This window comes from Strongylocentrotus purpuratus, unplaced genomic scaffold, assembly GCF_000002235.5.
Source record: "Strongylocentrotus purpuratus isolate Spur 01 unplaced genomic scaffold, Spur_5.0 spur5_scaffold_6, whole genome shotgun sequence".
NCBI classification, from domain to species: domain Eukaryota; kingdom Metazoa; phylum Echinodermata; class Echinoidea; order Camarodonta; family Strongylocentrotidae; genus Strongylocentrotus; species Strongylocentrotus purpuratus.
In genome coordinates, this window is record NW_022145612.1 from 55665968 (window position 1) to 55686728 (window position 20761).

Consider the following 20761-nt stretch of genomic DNA (forward strand, 5'->3'; position numbering starts at 1 on the left):
ACAATGACGTCATTCTGACGATGTGCGCATGCACCATGTTGTCTACCCTGTCCACTACCAGAAACGTGAATATGTCCACCTAGGTTTTAAACGTACTATAAGGACCACCTCAGTCTAGAACGCCATTATAATATCTAGTTATGATTGATTGTACCTAGCTGTACCGGTGTGATTTCAGCTTATTCAAAGTGGCACATGCAGGGAAATATGCATATGCATGACAAATATGTTCACTCGTGCGGTGAGCGAACATTGATTGTAATTGTAACATTTTCACAGGGAATTGAACGAGGGGTGTTGACTACCTTGAGTGAACACGTCCTCTAGACGTGAATGTTGTTCCCGTTGACACAATTGAAAGGGCCTTGTTTGAAAAGGCCATGTTTGAAATGTTTAAAATGACAAGGTCTTGTCATGTATCTCTCATTGAAATAATTGTCCATAATGGAGGATCCTTCTTCATCATAAAGGGTTCTTTGCCCTCACGTCTTGTACAATTACACATGTTAAGACCTGTATACAAAAATCAAGCAAACTTTTGTTTCTCGACATAACTCAATGCACTACATTTTGCACACCTGTCATTATCATTTGTTCATGTATTGAATTGCGCCCATTGAATCCTCTCCCCCACCTTGACAAAAAATAAATAAACTCTACCCCCATCCTACTCCTAACGACACCAGTCCAGACCATCTGAATCACAGACGCAGTTAAAACATCCTTATATCATTCATCAACCAAGGTGAATAGGATAACAAAGAGGAATTGTAAAAGGAAGAGGGAGAAGAGTCTAGCTTGGGTGTCAAAGTAAGCACTTCAACCATTTTATATGGGAAGTAATAAACAAAAATGGACTATTGTGTGTTTTCTCAAGTAGCTGCTATTTTTCAAAAGACTGCATGGTATATTTTGAAATATCTTTAACCCTCCTCCATAGACCTGTGCAAAGGTGACTCACATGATTATGTTCACTAATATACACCCCCTCTACAGGCCACTATCACCACGCATAGACTCATGCATTCAACACCCATTCATTCCGACACTCACTAATGCATGAAATATGTCTGTCAACAGACCACCCAAAACAGGACTCACTATGTCAACAAAAGACTGCTTTGTTAATATCAAACTCCAATCTATTTCCAGATATTATTCATATTTATGGTGCAATGTTATGTACTGCAAGAGCAACCCTTTGTTGACAACAAAAATCGATTGTATCCGAGCATTATGTTGGAATGATTTGCTATCAAAATCCCACGCTATCTCCAGATATTATTTGTATTGATCAAGCAATGTCTGAAATTAGAAGAACAACGCCTTCAGCGCACAGAGAAAATTTTGTGAGCTTATAAATATTGCATCATTTATATTTATGGTGTGTTCATGATAATCAAATGTAATTCAAGTTGTAATGGACAGTTTTTTTATATCAAACTCTTAATCTATTTCTAGTATTCTTCAAATGCATGGAACAATCTTTTTTGTATTACTTTACTTTCATTGTACGTTCACTGTGATAAAAAGTAATTTGATCCTAGTAGTTATATTGTACCGTTTAAAAAAAAAAAATCAAACGGCGATCTATTTCTTGATATGATTCATATTCCTCATGCTTTATTTTGCATTGCTAGAGCATCTCTTTCACAGTACCCTCCCCCACCCCCCCCCCCCCTCAAAAAAAAAAATGCAATTTTAAATTCAAACTGCATGGTATAACAACTTCATGCATGGAGAGTCATCCGTTATCTAAAAAAATGCCCTACTTTAAAATTGCAATATTTAAACCATCCTGATGGATCAGCATTCAGCACTGTGTAATTTTGCAGGGACTTCAGATGGACTTAATAAACAGTTTTGTTGCTTGACTGACATTGAATCAAGACATTAGTTCCAACCATTGAAGCAAATAGACAGACATGCTGCAGACAGGTATTATGGGGAATGAATATATCTACATGCATCAAGCAACATACAAACCGTTTCTTCAAAGCAAGAACAAATAAATCATCGGATATAATGAAGTTCTGATTCCCCTCATCAAATCTTCCAAGTAACTTTGGAAATGTGCCAATTCATGTCAACCCAGGTATGAAAACAAGAAGCAAGTTTGATAGACCCCAGAGGCATTCTGGAAGTCAAACTGAACAATTCATTTTCAGATAGAGTGTTAACCTTTAAAAAAGCAATTTACTGATATATCGTCGTATTTTGTAAACATACCCAAAAAAAATACTGGTAATTGAATTTGTTCCATAATAAGAATTGCTCAATAGATCTTTAAATGTAATGGATACACGTAGACTTCATGCAGAGGTGCCCTTGAATTTTCAAGGCTGTACGTGCCTGGATTATAATATAAATCCATTTGTCAAAAGTAATAATTCCAATATTTATCTATAGTCTATCTATAATCAAGTAATTTGAGAATAGAGGAATCATGCATGCCAATATACACCAACAGTGTAATTACCCCATGGTCTGTCATACTGCTGTAGCTCATAATATAGTCAGACAAAAACAAACAAAAAAGCAGCAAACAAAAAATCACACCATAACAAAAATTGGTTTACATTCTGTGAAACCAGAAATCTCTACAGCAATGAAAGTGTATAAGGTGGTTCAGATTTACATTATTTCTATGCCACAAAATAACTATCACCATTTGTGAAATATATATGAATTTGTGTGATTCACGAGAGCTTCTTGCCATAAAAATTGCTGTCATTGCCAACTCATGAAAGTTTTTGGTAGTATAGTAAACAACATCACTGGTAGTGGTACTATATGGAAGAGACGTTTGCAAGCATATAGACTTACAGGTTCTGTGGCAGATGCTCCAGAGTAAGTTTTGCTCTTTGGTCAATTCTTACACTAACCACATTCTGAACTTTAACCCTGGACAAAATCATATACCCTTGAACTTCAACCCTCACCCGGCCCTGGCCTTAACCAAACCTGAAACACAATTGCATCCCTGATGTTATGTATTTTAGAGTTTTTCCTTTCACAAAATGCCCGGTCAACTTTCCCAGATCTAAATCATTCTACTCCCATTTCAATCTAAATGCCTGTCTGAGTGTCTCTGACACCACCAAGCTAATACCACTGCTTCACAAGAGAAAAGAGAGTGCAGAGCAGAAATAGTAGAAATGGTTCGTAAAGAGCTTTCACATTCCATAGCAGTACTAGTTTTCATCTTTCAAGGAACAGGTTGGCATACCCTAAAGCTCAAATGTCTCCATTCTGGAAGTCAACTTACAAAAGATTTCATCCTCTATTCCCTCTTGTTTATTCTTTCTTTTTTCGAGCCGCAAGGTGGAAGTTATTTTGGCTCAAATGAAAACAGGATCACATTCTTTCAAACATTGTCATACGCAGTGGTTAGATGCTGCCTATTTCCCCATAGCTAAAAGGTTCAAAGAGGTGAAGCGAATTGGGTCAAGCAGTGTAACTAACGTCCAATCAGAGCCTTAGATGAGATTTACTCAAGCCAGATTATCTTTCTAAACTGTTCAATTTCAATAGGACATTCCTACAATCAGTTTTTCGCAATGGGAGCTGAACTGACATCTCCAAAAAGGATAAAAATACAAGAAATTAAGGCAATGGGTTTATGCAGAAACAAGACTTTGAGGTTTTTCTTTTGGCTAATCTCCAATTTTGTCTGTTTATTTTGATGCCACTCACCCACTTCAGCCATGTTGCTGAAAACTAAACCTCTATCCATCCCGCTTCCAGATGAATTGATTTTCCCTACCCTTGACAATAGGGACTTTTAGATTCTGCACGACGAGAACACGGACTGCCCTTTTAAGGCAATGTGATGTCACTGCCAGTGCCTTAAAAGGACGTCACATTGCCTTAAAAGGGCAGTCCACATTCTCATCGTGCAGAATCTAAAAGTCCCTATTGTGTACATGTAGCTGAGGCTAGAACAGGAAGTCAGGTCCCATGGTCTTCAACAGTGATTACTGAGGACTTTTTTTTGTCGAAAATGTTTAATTCAGACAAAGACTTCCTCTTCAGACCTACATGTAAGCCTTAAAGAGCTAAGCTTCAGATCTACAATTGTGCAATTTCATAAACTAATCAAATTCCTTACTTCAACCCTGGATCCAACCCTAACCCTACAATTATAACCTGACTCCCAAATGGAACCCTAACCCTAACCCTAACCCTACACCTATAACCTGGAGTGAATGTTGCTGAAACAAATGTTACATCATGGCAGTTCCGTGTTGTCGCACTACATACATGTACATGTAGGGCGATATCATATATGATAGATAGAATGCATCCTTTATTTCAATAAGACAAAACGGAAATAGCAACCTAATTTCATTAAGGTGACTCACACATTCACACAGAAATTATTGGCACAATATTTACATGTTTAATATTCTCCCACATCTTCAATACTCGGTATTTGCAAATTCCCTTAGGAACAAAACAAAATAAGTTTATATGGCCTCCACCAACCACAAATTAACAATGAATATTTATGCTTACCAAGGTTGAACTGCCACTGTCATAGCTGTGTCTGCCAAAATAAACAAAAGATAAATAGATTATATACAATGCTGATTGAATTATGAATGAGGAGTAATATTGATATAGATTCATCACATTCCATTATCAGTGGGTGATTGAAATTCATAACAAATGAGAATTTGTTTACTGTATACAATGCTGAAAATGAGTATAAGTAATTTCAAAGCATACAGTAATTGAAACATAAAACCCCAAAAATCATACTATAAACATACAATTATCTGAACTTTATTTATAACTGGGTTATTACATGTATACCAACACAACAAAGAAGGGATCAAAATGGTTTCTTTTAACCCATGTCCAAATCCCACTCCAGTGACACTGAATCAAATTTCTAAGAACTTATCCTTGTCAAAAATAGTTTATTCAAGAGAGTGGCATCCAGCTTAGCCTCTTTCCAGATACTGATGTGTTTTTAACAGGTTTAGGAAACAACATTTTGGATTTTAAAAAAGAGGGTACACCAGGTTTCCCCACTTAATTTTTGTCTCCTAGGAGATCCGGAGTGAAATGTTTATGATTTGATTATGTATGCACTGCCCCCCCCCCCCCCCCCCCCCCCAATGTTTATATTTTGACATTTCAGAAGCCCAGTGTTAAATGTGGAGGACCATGTGCATCGGGCCCCTGTTACATTTACATGTACCAGTAGTTTCAATTAGTTCAGGCTGCCTGAATTGTGCATACATAAATTAAAAGACACACTAACCTGTACACGTAGGTAGGGAATGATGAGGTATACAGAATATGAATTGGGTTCAAACATCTCCTACTCTCCAGTTATTTCACGTATTTGAAGGGAAATATTTGACCCATGGATTGAAACCGAAAGTTTGTTAAGTCTTGAGAACAGTCTAAGAGGGTCAGTGTCAGAGTGACTTTTTACATTCCTTTGCGTATTGTTTATAACTGGAATCAAATGTTCACCAGTTCAAGTGCTCTCCAAGCTGTCAAATTACAGTTTTGATAAGGGCTCTTACCATTCAACCAAGGCATGGGTTTAATATGACAGGTTTGGTTAGCTGATAATGACAGGAGTTATCACAGATCACATGCCAAGAAAGTTTGTCATTCTTTTGACAATTACACTCACACTGAAACTGATTAACACCATAAGGTTTGAGAATCTACTCTTTTAGTATAAGTGAGTGTCTGTACAGAGATTGTCATTCTCCTGACAATAACACTTGTTTTTATTAACACCATAAGGTCTGTGAATCTACTTTTTGAGCAAGTATCTCTACAGAGTTTGTCATTCTCCTAAGAATTCCACCTACATCACCTACATTGTAAGGTGTCTAATTTTACACAGCTTCTGAGCAGGGTGAATGCCTTACAAGCACTTATACTTCTCCTGACGATCCCATTTTAAGTGTTAGTTGATAATGAGAGGACATAATCACATCACAAGCCAAGAAAACTTGAATACCTCCATTCCTTTCTTCTGACTTGATCACAGTCACACAATGATCAAAACCCTTTATTGCAAAAGATGGTTTAAAATTAATTTTATTCATAGAACTTTCTAAAGGTAATCCATCTTCATCCTTGTCATTTAGACCAACATACTAATTACACGTCTTTGTCACTTCATGCTATCTTGAATAAGAAAAAGTGCAAAGATTATACTGCAGTAACATTATGGGTTTGTGAATCTTCGCACGGTCGAATCAACAATATACTAACTTGAAACACTATGCATTTACATTATTTGTGACTGCTAACCGTATATCAATTGAGTAAAACCGATCTGTACAATGGTGACACAAAGGATATTCACAATTTCACACAACAAACAGTGAGCATATATTACACAGTTTATTCCTGAAGAGATATATTCAACTAGAATGGAATGAAATTGTATTTAATGCCAAACTGTCATTTTTCTCAAATAGTACATCAGTACATTGTAGATTAATAGATTTATTGTTGACAAAATGGCTGTGGAGGTGATTACCTGTCCATACTGACCATCTGATTAAGACTAGAGTGAATTACGAGCAATAAATATATAGGCATTCAGCCTGTATTCCAAGGACTGCAACTTGGATTTCACTTTGGCCTGTACTGTACCAATTATGTTTAAAAAGACTGTGGACTATACTTTTACTGTATTTATAAAGTCATGTTAAATAAATAGAAAACTTAAAAATCAGTCAAACTCCCTTTGTTAAACTTGCCTTTAGAGTTTAGACTGAGCTATTAAGTGTCGCATCTATATATTTCAGTAGAAACAGAACCTTTATGTTTTGTGTGTGATTCTCTTCTGGGTGATCGACATTTATTCCGGCCACAACTGCTCTGGGCTTTATTTTCATCAAAGGCAGAGCTGCCAACCTCTGAAACCAAAATCAGTAATCTGAAAGCTAAAAATCAGTAATTTTGGATGGAAATCAGTAATTTCAAGCGCGGCGCTTTCAACATCAAGAAGACTGCATTTGCACGTACATTGTAGAGCTGTACACAACACCACAACACAAACTACTAGTACCATGGTAATAGCATCACTCTGAATGACAGGACTTGAAGTAAAAACAAGAACATTCTGTTTATAACATCATTTTAAGTGCTATAAAAAAAACAATGGTTATTAGAGGATTGATGTATCATTACCCTGTTTCACTTACGTGTGTATATTCACTTCAGGTTTTTACAATTGCAATTTTACTGTCAGGGAAGGCATTTTTGACAAGTTGTGAAAGGTGGTCTGCTGCTGAAAACGCGATGTTGTGCTCTATCAAAAATTGAGTAAACTTCACTTCGGCGTTCGTGACAGAATTGTCCTTTGCGACGAAAAACTGGGCGATGTCATGACTGCGGGAATTGGAACTTGCCTCCGCCGCTGCAGTCCGGTGCTTCACCAACTTCAGATGTACCTGGATATCGTTCGAACCGCCATGACCAATTCCAAAATCGGATGAGCAATGTGTACAACAGGCACTGTTTGTATTCCTTTTCGACGGAACAATGCATGACCATTTCACCTGAGAAGGTTTGCAGTTTTTTAGAACGCTTCTTCGATGAAGTTGAAGTCATTTTTCTCCGTCGGTTACTCGAAGTTTGACGCGACCACGGCCGACCTGCTGCACATGCGGTAGTGTAACACTCGGCCAATGCATATTTCGCCCAGATAAATATCGTGCCACTTGTTTCAGCACATCCACCATGCATGCGCTTTCGTATCGGTCAAAACTTTGTGTGTCAGCTCATTCAAAATTTATTCGTGTATCATATTTTGTTATCAACAATGAAAAGGGGTATATGAATAAAATGAAATGAATAAACATGATCCAACAAATAATGTGAAATAAAACACAATGACAATAATTGTTGAATATAAATTCAAGTTTAATCAAGGAAGTACATTCATTTTCCTTATGACAATTATCATCATCATCATCATCATCATCATCATCATCATCATCATCTTCATCATTAGTCGAGTCGTACTTTTATTATCATAACAATGAGAACCCATCACTAAGGGGAAAAAAATTGTAGACCTGCTATAAACTACACATGGACATGGTACCGTACGGGTTGGTTTGCAAGGTGGCTAAATGGACTTGGGACGAGTTTGCCGTCTCCCCGATATATATTGCATGCTGAAAGCTAGCACACGCAGCCCATATAGGCAGGGCGGTGTGCATATCTTTCGATGGTAGCTACATGTGTGTGCAGTGGTCGTGGCTGAGGCGCGGATGATATTTCCGTGCGCTCAAAAGTTAACCACCGGGCCGAGGCCCGGGAAGTATCGCGATCATTACCGCTAAAACACTCGCATATGCATAATGCATGTGTTAATACATAGGCATGTCCAGAAATCGGGGAATCCGTAATTTTTGAAGGGGTTTCCGTGCTTCCGTAATTGCCGTCGATTTCCGTACCAATTACGGAAAATCCGTACTAGTTGGCAGCTCTGCAAAGGTATAGGATTAGTTTAACTTTAGTTTTTAGTGTTAGGGTTAAGGTTTGGGGCAGCATTGTTTCCAGGTTGAAGTTGTAAATTTGGCTAGAGTAGAAAGTTGACCAGTGCAGAGTAACTGTCACTGGAGCATGTTGAGAAAAACTCCTTCCCTGGTTATGAAGATGAAATGAATCCATCAATCAGCCTCTCCACTGCCACAGCTTCAGAAGTTCAGTCATTGAAGCTGAATACTGACACCAACACTAAACATCTTGTCCATCTTGCACTGGGCTACTGTAGTCTGCAGGAACAGACTCTAATTTGACACTTTACCACAATTTCTAAAGCCTTGAGCAGAGGCTAGCTCTGTCAGTATCTGGCTTCGTCAAATGAACAGCTAAAGTAAAGAGCCTGTGGTGTGCAGTAGACTTTGCAGTCTGCATCTAGTCTCTTTGTTCAGACAATCTGTTACGCACTGATTTAGGTTTGTTCTTGAAGACTAGGGCTACTTGCTCTGGCGTAGAGTGACATCACACATATCATCTCAAGATATCCTGTATCACATACCATGGGAACTTATCATTTTTCGAGCTGATAACACAAATACCCTAACAACTCAATTTAAGAACAGTCTTGCGTTCTGTCCCCTTTTCCTCAAACCCAGCCCCACAATTGTGAGTTTCTTCAGAATTGTGAATGAATTGGTATAAAAAATCTTTTAATAATGATTTCTTGGAAAATACTCACATCATCTGTTGAAAGCCAGAAAGGCATCAATTCTGCATAGAAGGAAATGAGTTAAAATCCTTCTGCTTCTGGCTCTCACCAGTTGTCCTTGTCTTTATTTTCCACTCCTTCCAAATATTCTCATGAGTCATCAATGATATATCACACATTAAGTAAAACTCTTCATTTCATCCCACAAATCAATATGAACACCAATCTACTCATGTGCTTGAGTATGATTTTTGTTAAATTTTAACACGCTCAAACGTGCTTCTCCTCACAATAGCTTGCACTCAAGCACATGAATGGACTTTTGAACTGTGATTGTCTATTTAATAGATACCTCTTGAACTGTGTCCGCCATTCAGGTATTTCCTTAATTAATCCTGGTTGAATACCTTACTCATTAACTATCTGTATTAGGATCTGAATGGCTTTTATGATATGTTAATAACTAATATTCCAAACTGTAGAAGAAGAAAATAATTCCAAAGAGTTTGATCAATTGGAGATGGTTTGATTGTGATACATGCATGATTTCTAATTTGCAAGGCATGGAATATTGTCATGCCTGGCCATCATTCTCCTGCAAGATAAACAAAATAATGGCATGGCTTGACACTAGCAGGGGTCCGAGGTACGTGGGCCCAAAAAATTTGAACACTAGACCCCCCCCCCCCCCCAATCCAAAAACAAAAAAGAAACTCAAAAGGGGGGAGGGGCCATATATATATACACCCTAAAAAATTGCAATCAAGAACTGCTGTGAAAAACAAAGATATTAGTTTAAAGCCACACGTACATGTATGTACATGTATGTATTTGTAAATGTATGCATAACCTTTTTTGTTTCAAAATAAAATAAGGATATTACTTACCCATTCAGACGGCCCCCATAGCCGACTTCCATCATGGTTTCTCCTTCTGTCTTCTCTCTCTCTGGTTAGTATGTCTCTGTCCACCTCTTTATAATAATAGTTGAATGTTTAGTGTCCCTTCTTCACGTGTCTTGGGCGTCTTGGGCCATTGACAGATGAGAAAAGTATCTTGTTGAAATTTTCTTCTTTAGGCTGCAATTCTGGAGAGGAGAAAGAAGAAACAATTGGAAAATAAATCAGGGAGCTATATCATAGAAGTATCAGTATGCGATATGTGACATTTTTTTTCCATTTGAGTCAATCATTCTTAGGAATACACGGTATTGTATTAGAAGAAAAAAGTTTGTTGAAGACATTGGTCACTTAATACTACATGTATGTCCCATCGATACTGCAGGGATGAATAGTTTCTCAGTATTTAAACTTAAAAACAAATGTTCCCTTAACCAAATTGGGTTTGATATATAATGTATGATTCAGACAGGTACAGTCAAACAGTATTTATAAACATTGCAGTTTACAATGACTATTGGACGAGAAATGGACGAGGAGACATCTTACAAACCAAAGACATTTATAGATTTATTTAAAAGAACTTCATTATTGCTGAATGACGATCACCAATTCATCTATGATTTTCTATTGAAAAAGGCAAAACATACATCAGAGAATACATTCTGTACAGTCTAGGTGAACAGACTATGACTAAGAAGGATCACCATATCTTCAAAAATAAATAACTCAGATTAGGGTCACTTTATTATGTCCTGAAATGACCTTTCTCGCCGACCTGTGGTCCTGCCATACAGCCTGTTGTTCCTCACAGACGATTCTATTTTTTTCAAAATAAGGAAATTTTATGTTTTCCATGCTCTTTCCACCCAAGCCTGGAGGAAAAATACCTGCTGCAATACTAATAGCTACTTTTTTTTTTCTTCCAAAGATATTCCTGTATATGGTACATCTGAGAGAGTGGTTGTTTTGTCTTCTTATTTCTCATCCCTGGGAAATGTGGATAAACAGGTTTCCAAGGTTTTGCTGATGCAGCTAAACATTCATCGCAACAAATGTTACTATTCTGACAAGTACGTTGCTCCTCTCAAAAGTATTTTCCTGCTCTATTTCGAATCGAAAAGCACTTATCCTTTCCATATCATCAAGCTAATATTAGAATCATAAAAATGTGATTTATTGTCCAGGGTTAGAACGCCTCTCGTCCTCTAATATCATCTTACACCCCTGGGCAACCACGGTGCAATTTGCCAACAATATCAGACCAAGGAGTTACCATGTAATACTCCTTTATCGCTTGTACTTTTAAAATGTACATGAAAGTGTTTCTTGCCGTTTCACATCAATTTCATGATCCATTCCATGTTCCATACATGTTTTATTTCAACAACAACAAAAAACGATTGTCCTTGCCAATTTATGTACCATCCAATTCATTGTAATGGGATACAGTATTCTATCTAGGGCTAAATCCCCGCCCCTTTACTGATATCACATTACACCCCTGTGCGTCCATGGTGTGACTCTTCAGCAAGAGAGATTGCCAATCAAATCAGAAGGCTCCTGTACTTTTTGAGAAAGCAAGTGCTTCCTCACATCAGTTTCTCACAATAGAACCCATTTAAGTTTGCAAAGTTAATACCTGTGCATACCGGTATATCAGTGAATCTTTCTTTAAGCAGCCACTTGGTGATACGAGACACTTCAACAAAAAGAATTGCTTGAAAATGTCTCTCTTTTTTTAATATGATGGTTAAAATTTCCTGCCTCTTTGCAATGGATTGGAAAGCACAAGAACTTTCTAAAACACTAGAAGATCCTGATCATGACAAATCTCCTGAAAACAAATTTTACAATATGAACAACCTAGATTTTCCATTACTAAATCAATCCCAGTTCACACTTGACTTGCAATAGAAACGGTGGTGCCGGAAACCTGCACAACGATTAATGTTGGGGACATAATGGTTATGGTACATATGAACGGAGCTACTGAGAAGTCTGTGAACAGGTGCATATCTCGCTGGGATGTTGTGACCCGGTCTCACCCCTGCCTGAGATAGATACATGATCACCAGGTACCAATATAATATTCTACGGATGAGGTGATGTTTAATGTGCATGGAAGAAATAAACAACTTTCCTCCTACACTTTACCAAAATAGTCCTTACAAAAGCATTCCATGGGGGGGGGGGGGGGGGCTGGTGTAAAGCAAAGAATAATAAGCAATAAAAATGTATATTGGGTATTAGACACATATTGTGTATTATGCTAATTACTGATATCAAGATAATAAGCAGTGGGGTGAATTCAAGTGCATGGAATCATAACGAGTGGCTGCATGCACATTGTAAAATAAACTAGATTCATATTATTACTGCCCACTTTTAAGAACAATAGCGTGACATTTAAAACACAAGACTATGGCATGTAGTGCTCACTTGATTCAATAGGCCCAATGACATTCCAGAAAAAAATGCATGCATTTAATATGGAAACGCTAAGAGTACATGACCAACAGCTGGAATAATTCACTAGTGTTTTGAGAGCAAGCATTTACACTGCAAAAAACAGGGATGTTTCTGCAAGTGAAAAAAAAACCTCTCTAGTCATGGGTTCTTAGTCATGTTTATGGGTAGATGTCTAGCGACTTTCGACAAAACTCTGGAACGGAGAAAAAACAATGTTTTTTGCTTACAGTGTAAATGCCTCTAATATATGAATTTGATGATAGCCTGTGGCTTCATTTCAGCAAATCTAATCATAAAATTATTTAACAAGTAATGGACATCAATTCATTGTAATCTGTGATGGAACAGATTCATTATACTCCATGCATTTATATATGTAACTTTGTTCTATAGTATTGAGCACAGGTTTTTGTTTATCTAAGAAAAACGTGATACAAGAGAGAAATGCAAACACTTTAGATACATTTTAGAAAGATGATTGCGAGCAGTTTTGCAATTAAATGACTAAGCATTTCTTAAGAGTGTGAGCCTGAAGTCCTGCACTTTTATGTGGGCAATTCCACGGTAACGGAAGGACACTCAGACAAGATTTTTGAACTTCAGGTTCATACTAAAAGAAATGTTTTATTAGTATGTATTAAACTATGGGGAACAAAATGTGTTTCAGTCAAGTGGAAAGCTTCATCAACTTCACAAAGTTTGGATAAACACTAATTAACTGGAAAAACCATGTCCATTTTTATGTCCTTCCGTTACCGAGATAATTAATATGCACATTCTTAAACTACTTAACTATAATGACAATTTTTTTGGGGAGAATTAAAGGCACTTATATAGGTATTATATCTGTACTGTTTCACATCTTATACTAATAAAACAGTTCTTTTAGTATGAACCTGAAGTTCAAAAATCTTGTCTGAGTGTCCTTCCGTTACCGTGGAATTGCCCATGTGCAAGTACTGTAGGCTACATTCACTTCCTAAGAGCACTACTATGTAGGCTACATGTAGGACTTCATGGATATCAATAAACATCCAAAATGCATCTAATGTGAGAGGTGAAACTAGAATGATGATTAATAATGACAAATTGACAACAACATGTTATCAATTTGTATAATAAAGAGTTGATGACATAAATGTGCAGTATTGATTTTGAAGGTAAGTGATTTAAGAGTGGTAAGATGATAATCACTTGGGGGTTCCAAGACAGAGTGCCAACCACCTGGTTCGTTGCTCCCGTTTGACAGGTATATTGTATGACGGAGATAGAATACATGTTCAAAGGCCATGCAACAAATCAAGTCATATGACAGCAAGCAACAGATGGCTTTATGAACTTTGCCACACTACAATTAGGTGGCGAAAAACATGGACATGAATTTGTACCCAATTTCACTGTCATTGAACTGAACATTTACGTATACATGTACATCCCTTCCTGCCCCCCCTTCCCTGTTTGACATTTAAAAGACATGTATATTTTCTAAGATACAAAAGGTAGCCACATATACAATACTTATACTGTAGTATTGAAATATCAATCAAACACACACAAGAAATGAAACTGATGCTTGGGGGGGGGGGGGGGGGTTCTGTAGTGAACAGTGAACAGTAAGGTAGTAACACTCACTTAATGGATATCTGCTATCAAAACAAATATTTATTTTATTACATCTGTGCTTTCGATTTGAATACCATTCTTTAAAAAGGATTAAAACAAATATTCCTTTTAGTGTTTCATAAATGGTTAAAAATAGATTTTACTTTTCTATTTTTTTCAAACATATATTGAAGAAGTGCGAGGACCTAGAAATTACTATGTGGTTCCTTCTCTTTCCATAAGAATGCAATAACATGTAAGACCTGGGGACTTGAGCAGGTTCAAATGCCATACTCAAGTACCCCTCTGCTGGTCATAAAAACTAGTCCCACTGTTCCAAATGACAAAGGTTTTCTTCAAGCACAAAGGTTCAAGGGTTCCAACATTTGACATTAAAGATTTATGCTTTGGAACTTTCATGGATGACAAAGCAATTTTTAAGATAAGATCTCAGATATATGGAAATAGGTCGGAGTGATGCCCGCTTTATTCTTTCTCTGACTTCTCTCTGTAAAGTGTAGGGGATATGGTTAAATGTGTGCTTGGATTCTGGCATGCATTACATCTTGGTTTGCTTCAGTTAAATGTGACACATCCTCTGGCGACATTTGCCCTATGTTCAAAATCCCACACTAACCAAATTCCTAACTGCAAACCTGGTGATAGAGCACTATACCTAACCTTAAACTTAAACCTAACATTAGATCAACCCTAGATGTCTTTGACCAACTAAAGCCAACTAAAGCCCAGTAAAAACACTGTAGGCTTTGTATTGATCAATCAGAAGACAATAACTGATCTTGCTAAGCTGCTATGATAATAAAATAAAATAAAAAGACATACCAGTATTGAAACTTCAGTAGGTCAACACTGGTGTATATCTGTTGTTCAATACTTTAAAAGTCAATATTAGACTAATTAGACTTGGGACTTACTGAGAACTAATAAAACATAATTCCTCCAAATAACCTAAGCCTAAGAGGAAAGGTCCCTCATCACCAGCTTCTGAAAGTCCTGAATTCAAGCTCACAGTCACAGCGTAGACATAAATGTTTAAGACTAGCCTTAGTTTGGACATGGGATAGAGCTAGATTTTAAACACCATTGATCCACTCCTGTTCCAATGGATTATCTCAAGATACAATGGAGATTAACTAATCCTAATCCCATAGGTCAGACTGGTAAGAAGAGTATCAACTAGACAGGGGCCCATACCACATAATCCTGAGGGATTGAGGTGAGCTAGAAATGGTGATACAAGAGAAGCCATAAAGTTATTCATAAAATGCCCAAGGGTCAGGATGCTGTATGAGACTTTATATACCTCATTTTAAGATTCTTTACTAATCCTGTCTTCTGATTGGTTGAAAATGCAGTCATGTTCTTAACCATGCCCGCTAATTGAAATTCATAGTCATTTTTCCCGGCTCTACCGGTTTATATCCATTTTTCATAGCACTTTTTCCATGGCTGTGAAACGTGACGTCATTTTGCTGCGATCCCCATTTTGGTTTACGTGTTACCGTATAAGTTTCTTTTGTGCGATGACCGATGCGCAATACCGTTAACGGTGTTTGAGTGCAATTCGATTTTGGTCGCTGCATTCAGGCGACGAATCTACCAATCCACGCAGCGCAGACGACCGATCGCCATTTTGTGTACTAGTATAAATGGGTGTTATTGTTGGTGTTATTGTTGGTGTTATTGTTGGTGTTAATATTCATGACTTCAAAGAGATGGAAACCTAAATGGGTGAGTCAACATTTTCCTTTTTTTTCGGTATATAAAATATATATTGACTGCTTTTAATATTCGAGGCATAGTTGTTTCTATAGGGTCTCGGGAAACTCACAACCTGCTATGACCACGCGGCGCAAGCGCCTTGGGGTCATAGCAGGTTGTGAGTTTCCCTTGACCCTATAGAAACCACTATGCCTCTCAAAGCAGTCAATATATCTTTAATATAACCTGTTGCACTGTGGCGCCAAAAAAAGAATTATGCTCCAAAAATCTGATGTTTCAAAGTTTTTAAATTTCATAAAATAATTTTGTACACATTCCAATATGTGCAGCCATAGTTATTCATGGGATTATTCATGGGATTATTGATGCAATGATGTTTTAATATTATAAAAAGACTTATAACAAATTGAAGATATTTATATTGTATTAAACTGTAAATAACTAAAAATACTGAGGTCAAGTCAAAATTTAAATAAACCCGTTTTGACATTGCCACAATAGCTTCTGGGAAACGCATGCTGCACCTACACATATGTATTTGAATTACCTCCAGTCTACTAAAATCACTATCATGCACTGTCAATTAATAGAAATAGACAAATAGTGTTAAACACACATGTCTAGTAGTAGTATGTCTACAAGTTTTTTTCTGAAGGAAAACAAATTGTGTGAATAACCTCATCTAAAAGAAATATTCCTGCGAACACTGACCTGGCCTTTTACAAATGGAATACAATTAATCTCTCTTGTGATGTATGCAGTGAGAAGGCACAGATAGTTTGCTGGAAGGAAGTAAAACTAACTCAGTTAAGAAACCAGACTATAGCTAGCTTGAGAATAGTAAACATGATATCGCACCATATCATCATAAAGAATGTATTGAAGCATATCCCAGTTATTGAAATCTTCAGTTGATTGATCTGAGTCCCGAACACTACTACAAACAAAAGGAACTATTCATGTGACCTCATTAACAAAAGAAAAATCTGACATATAAAAAAGAAAAATCACAAGCATGGCTCTGGCACGTACTGAATGAGAAAGAAAATGAAAAGGGATCAGTATAACAGGATGTGTTTAGAGCAATATCTGACACGTACAAAAGAAAATCCCAAGCACTGCTTTGGAACCAGCACTGAATGAGAATGAATATGAAAAAGGATCATTATAAAAGAATGTTCATGCCATCCATCATATACATTCATACATCATGACTCCAACAACAGTTTTGGTTTTGACGAAAATGCTGTTCCTGATTCTATGTAAATGAAACCTAAAATACTATGAACATGTATTTAAATGTATATATGTATGACCAAGTTTAATTCTATAACCTTTTCTCATATCTTTTTATCATAATCTATCGATACTTTGTACTTGCTGCCCTAGGCAGTAACATGCAACTCTGAAGTAAAGCTTCTAAACTAAAAATGTGGCAATTGACTGTCTTTAAAGTAACTGATACCCATCAAAGACACACAATGTATGCTAGTCATAAAAAATAAATGAGATAACCTGCATTCCTTTCTAGTTAATCATTGACACGGGTACGTGACCATCGCTTTTAACAGAGATATACTTTTCTTCCGTCTTTCTTTAGGTTGCATTTACATGTATGTGCTTAAATCTTATCTTAATTTTTTTTGGTTCTATTCGCACCTTGTTAAATGTGGGTGAATAAAAATAAAGAATAAAGGTAGTTTCAGTGTGAAGTAATGTGATAACATTCCAAGGTAAATTTGTTTTTTAAAACCTTTTGTGGCTGCATTTTCTTGAATAAAGGGTAAATAAGAGCATGAAGGTGGAATAACTCTGAAGAACATTTTTAGAAATACAATGTAGACAACAATACAGGAAACACAGATCCACGACTTTAAACTTGAACAGATACAACTAAATCTCTAATATCAAACTATTTCGAACAAAACTATACCCACTGTGATTACACTAAATCTTGATTCTCTTCATGCCCTTTCCAATATCAAAAAAGAACAAACTTGCCTGATGTTTATTTATCCTGGCTTATTTATGCGAATTTTCATAATGATATTATATACATTTGTTCCTCTTAAGATTTAAGAAGGTAGAATCAACTTCATTTAATTGCAATTTCAAGTAAAAATGTAATAAACACAATATGTTATAATAAGCTTTGGTAATGAATCATGACGACTTCTTCAAATCAAAATAAAAGTTAATGTTTTCAAATAACCCTTCGCTTATATCAGTTATCGAAACATGAACCTTGAATGATTGCCACTTTCGATTTGAAAAAGGTAATTTGAGCCGATATAGTTTCCTACAATTGTAAAGCATGCATTCATGATGTGATGGCTTTCATGTACGTGCTCCACTAAATGTTGACAATTAAGTTACATGTACTCTACAAGTATCTGGTATTTATCCTCTTTCATTTAAAAATGTTATGACTTCTGTAGACAACGCAGGGTTGAAGTTCACAAACGGTGGTAGCGGCCTTTCAAGCATTCCTTTGTATTACATTTCATTCTATTCTACATCTATGAACAAGTGTCGCTCATATTTTGGTCCTTCTTGTTTACTGACGGTCCAGACTCCAGGGTAAAAAATCGGAAACTTGCTCATTCCATTCCAATCCAGGTATTTATAAAGCGCCAATATCTACATGCCTAATCAAAGGCGCTGTTTTTAACTTCAGTCCTCTTCTCATTAATATTGGTTACAATGCTAGAATTACTACAAGTCTGACTTTATAAAAGTACAAGGATTTTGAGAGGGATGATTGGTGAAATTTAACTTCAGTCCTCTTCTTATTCTCCTTGGAATCTTCACAGGGGTGTGCTACAGCCTATCCTAAAGATCTACATGCAGAGTACCAGTTGTGCATTGCAGGTACAATGTACATTAAACACTGCATTTACAATTACAAGCTACTCTTGTGAAGTGTAATAAGAGTCTTGATGAGAAAAGACCAACAACAACAAAAGCAAAGTAGATTTTCAACTCAATTACAAGGGCACGATTTAGTTAAAGGGACCATAATTTCCAGAGGACCAGATTCATTGTAACACAAGTTCTCTGCACGTCCTGCTGTGGTCTCATGGAGAGAGTTGCCTGGGAATGCATATCAATCACGTCTCAAAATTATATACCTGTATTAACATAATCAATACACATTGCACAATGGAGTCATTAGTTGAATGGTATCCACAATCCGGATCTCCTACATCTCCTAAGCTTCCTACGTGACTTTCAGATGAATGAAAATGAGACCAATGATCACATCTGATTGAAAATAAAGGGTGAAAGACGTGAAGAACCTTTGGACATGAAAAGAAAAACTAATAAATACCCCTACCCACACCAATGTTCAAAGCTAGCATCTAATTTTATTTCTAACATGTACATCTTCTGCACTATATGGCTTTTCACTGTGAAGTATGGTGCATAAGAATTTCAGATTAAGCTGCATACGGTGTATCATCCATCATACTGCATTAATAATGTGATGCATTTATACATTATACTGGTACACAGTGTCATGAATCCATAATTCCATATGTACTTGCCTATTAATGCTATACATAACACAACATCTGTTGGAGTAACGAATGTAAGTGTGATATTCCTACAACTCTAACCCGCCCAATAATGTTCAGTAGAGTATACTCGGTACCCCCTGGTATCGTTAGCACAATGTCTTTTTTGTACGTGTGTCCGGTTAAAAAACCCCATTAAAGAGGAGCCCAATGCAAAGAATCACTGGTGGACAATACGACACACCTTCCAGGTGCCTTGCTAACAAGCTCACAAATTGTTTTCCTCCCCGATCAAAACCACTGCCAAAGCTGGCATGAATGGGACAACTCAAGTGCAAGTAACTCATATCACAAATTGCCAAAAAGTCTATCATCTAGAATTGAATAAGCAACAATACATGCTGTGGTAGGAGAGGAAATATGGTGGTTAACAAGTGATTCAAGGCTTGAAGGCCAACCAATAAGGGCAGGGAGTAGATGGTATACTACAAGATCGATCAATACGATGCTCCTAACACAAACAAATGAAGAGGTCATGTGCATAATTGGTTTCTATAATTTTGAAAGACCTGGAATGCAGGCGATACATGTACACACTTGTAAGCAAATATCTTCTGCAGACAGCAATCGCGTTCTTGTGCATTTGAGGGTGAACGATATGGTTCATTTTGCAGGACAACCTGGAATTGTTCAAGGGCACGACTACAGTATGTAGGCTAGCAGTAGTAGAATAAACATTGTGTTCTTGTCTATATGAAATATAGGTGGATCAATGAGGGGCCTGAGCCTCCATCCCCTCTATTTGAAACAGAAGAACCATGAAATTGGCAACTTTAATGAAAAGAAAGAATAATTGTGAGATACTTTTCTTAATTGACAGAGAATTTTGAGAAGATTACATGTTCTTAAAAGCTTTGAGAACTTGTTTTTCCTACTAAATTGTGTCGGACTGAAGATGATCAGCAGGATTTCTGATATGATGCTGTGTTCTATGACAGACACATCCACAGGTACATGTATATATACATGGCTGTGTGACAACTGACAATTCAGTATCTAAATGTATGTGCAGAAACCTTCTTCAGATGCAGTCTGAAGGCATCCAATCACAGCAGGATGCTGTTTTGGTCTTAGATGCTCTTGGCAAAAATGTACTGCAAGAAAAATTCACGCCCCTTTTTTAACGATCCTGGACCTGCCCTTGTATCAAATGTACTGTATCTCCACATAAATCTAAGTTAAGAAGATACTCTACCTTGAACTTCTGTCCATGCAAGAATGCCAATTCATAGATTGCAAGATCGCCTTGAATTTTCCTCCTCTGTTGTTCAGAGGAATGT

At 36.9% G+C, this 20761-nt stretch overlaps 1 protein-coding gene across 5 annotated transcripts in view; it reads right to left on the minus strand.

Moving 5' to 3' along the window:
* Nucleotides 1-20761, minus strand: part of LOC577362 (tight junction protein ZO-1) — a 64158-nt gene that overhangs the window by 25999 nt on the left and 17398 nt on the right. For all 5 annotated transcript variants that reach the window (XM_031000167.1, XM_031000169.1, XM_777594.5 and 2 more), the window contains exons 2-3: nt 10075-10274; nt 4519-4549 (exon numbers count right to left, since the gene is read on the minus strand). In XM_031000167.1, the coding sequence (XP_030856027.1) occupies nt 4519-4549; nt 10075-10109 (66 nt within the window). In that variant the 5' untranslated portion in view covers nt 10110-10274. The remainder of the gene's footprint in view (nt 1-4518; nt 4550-10074; nt 10275-20761) is intronic.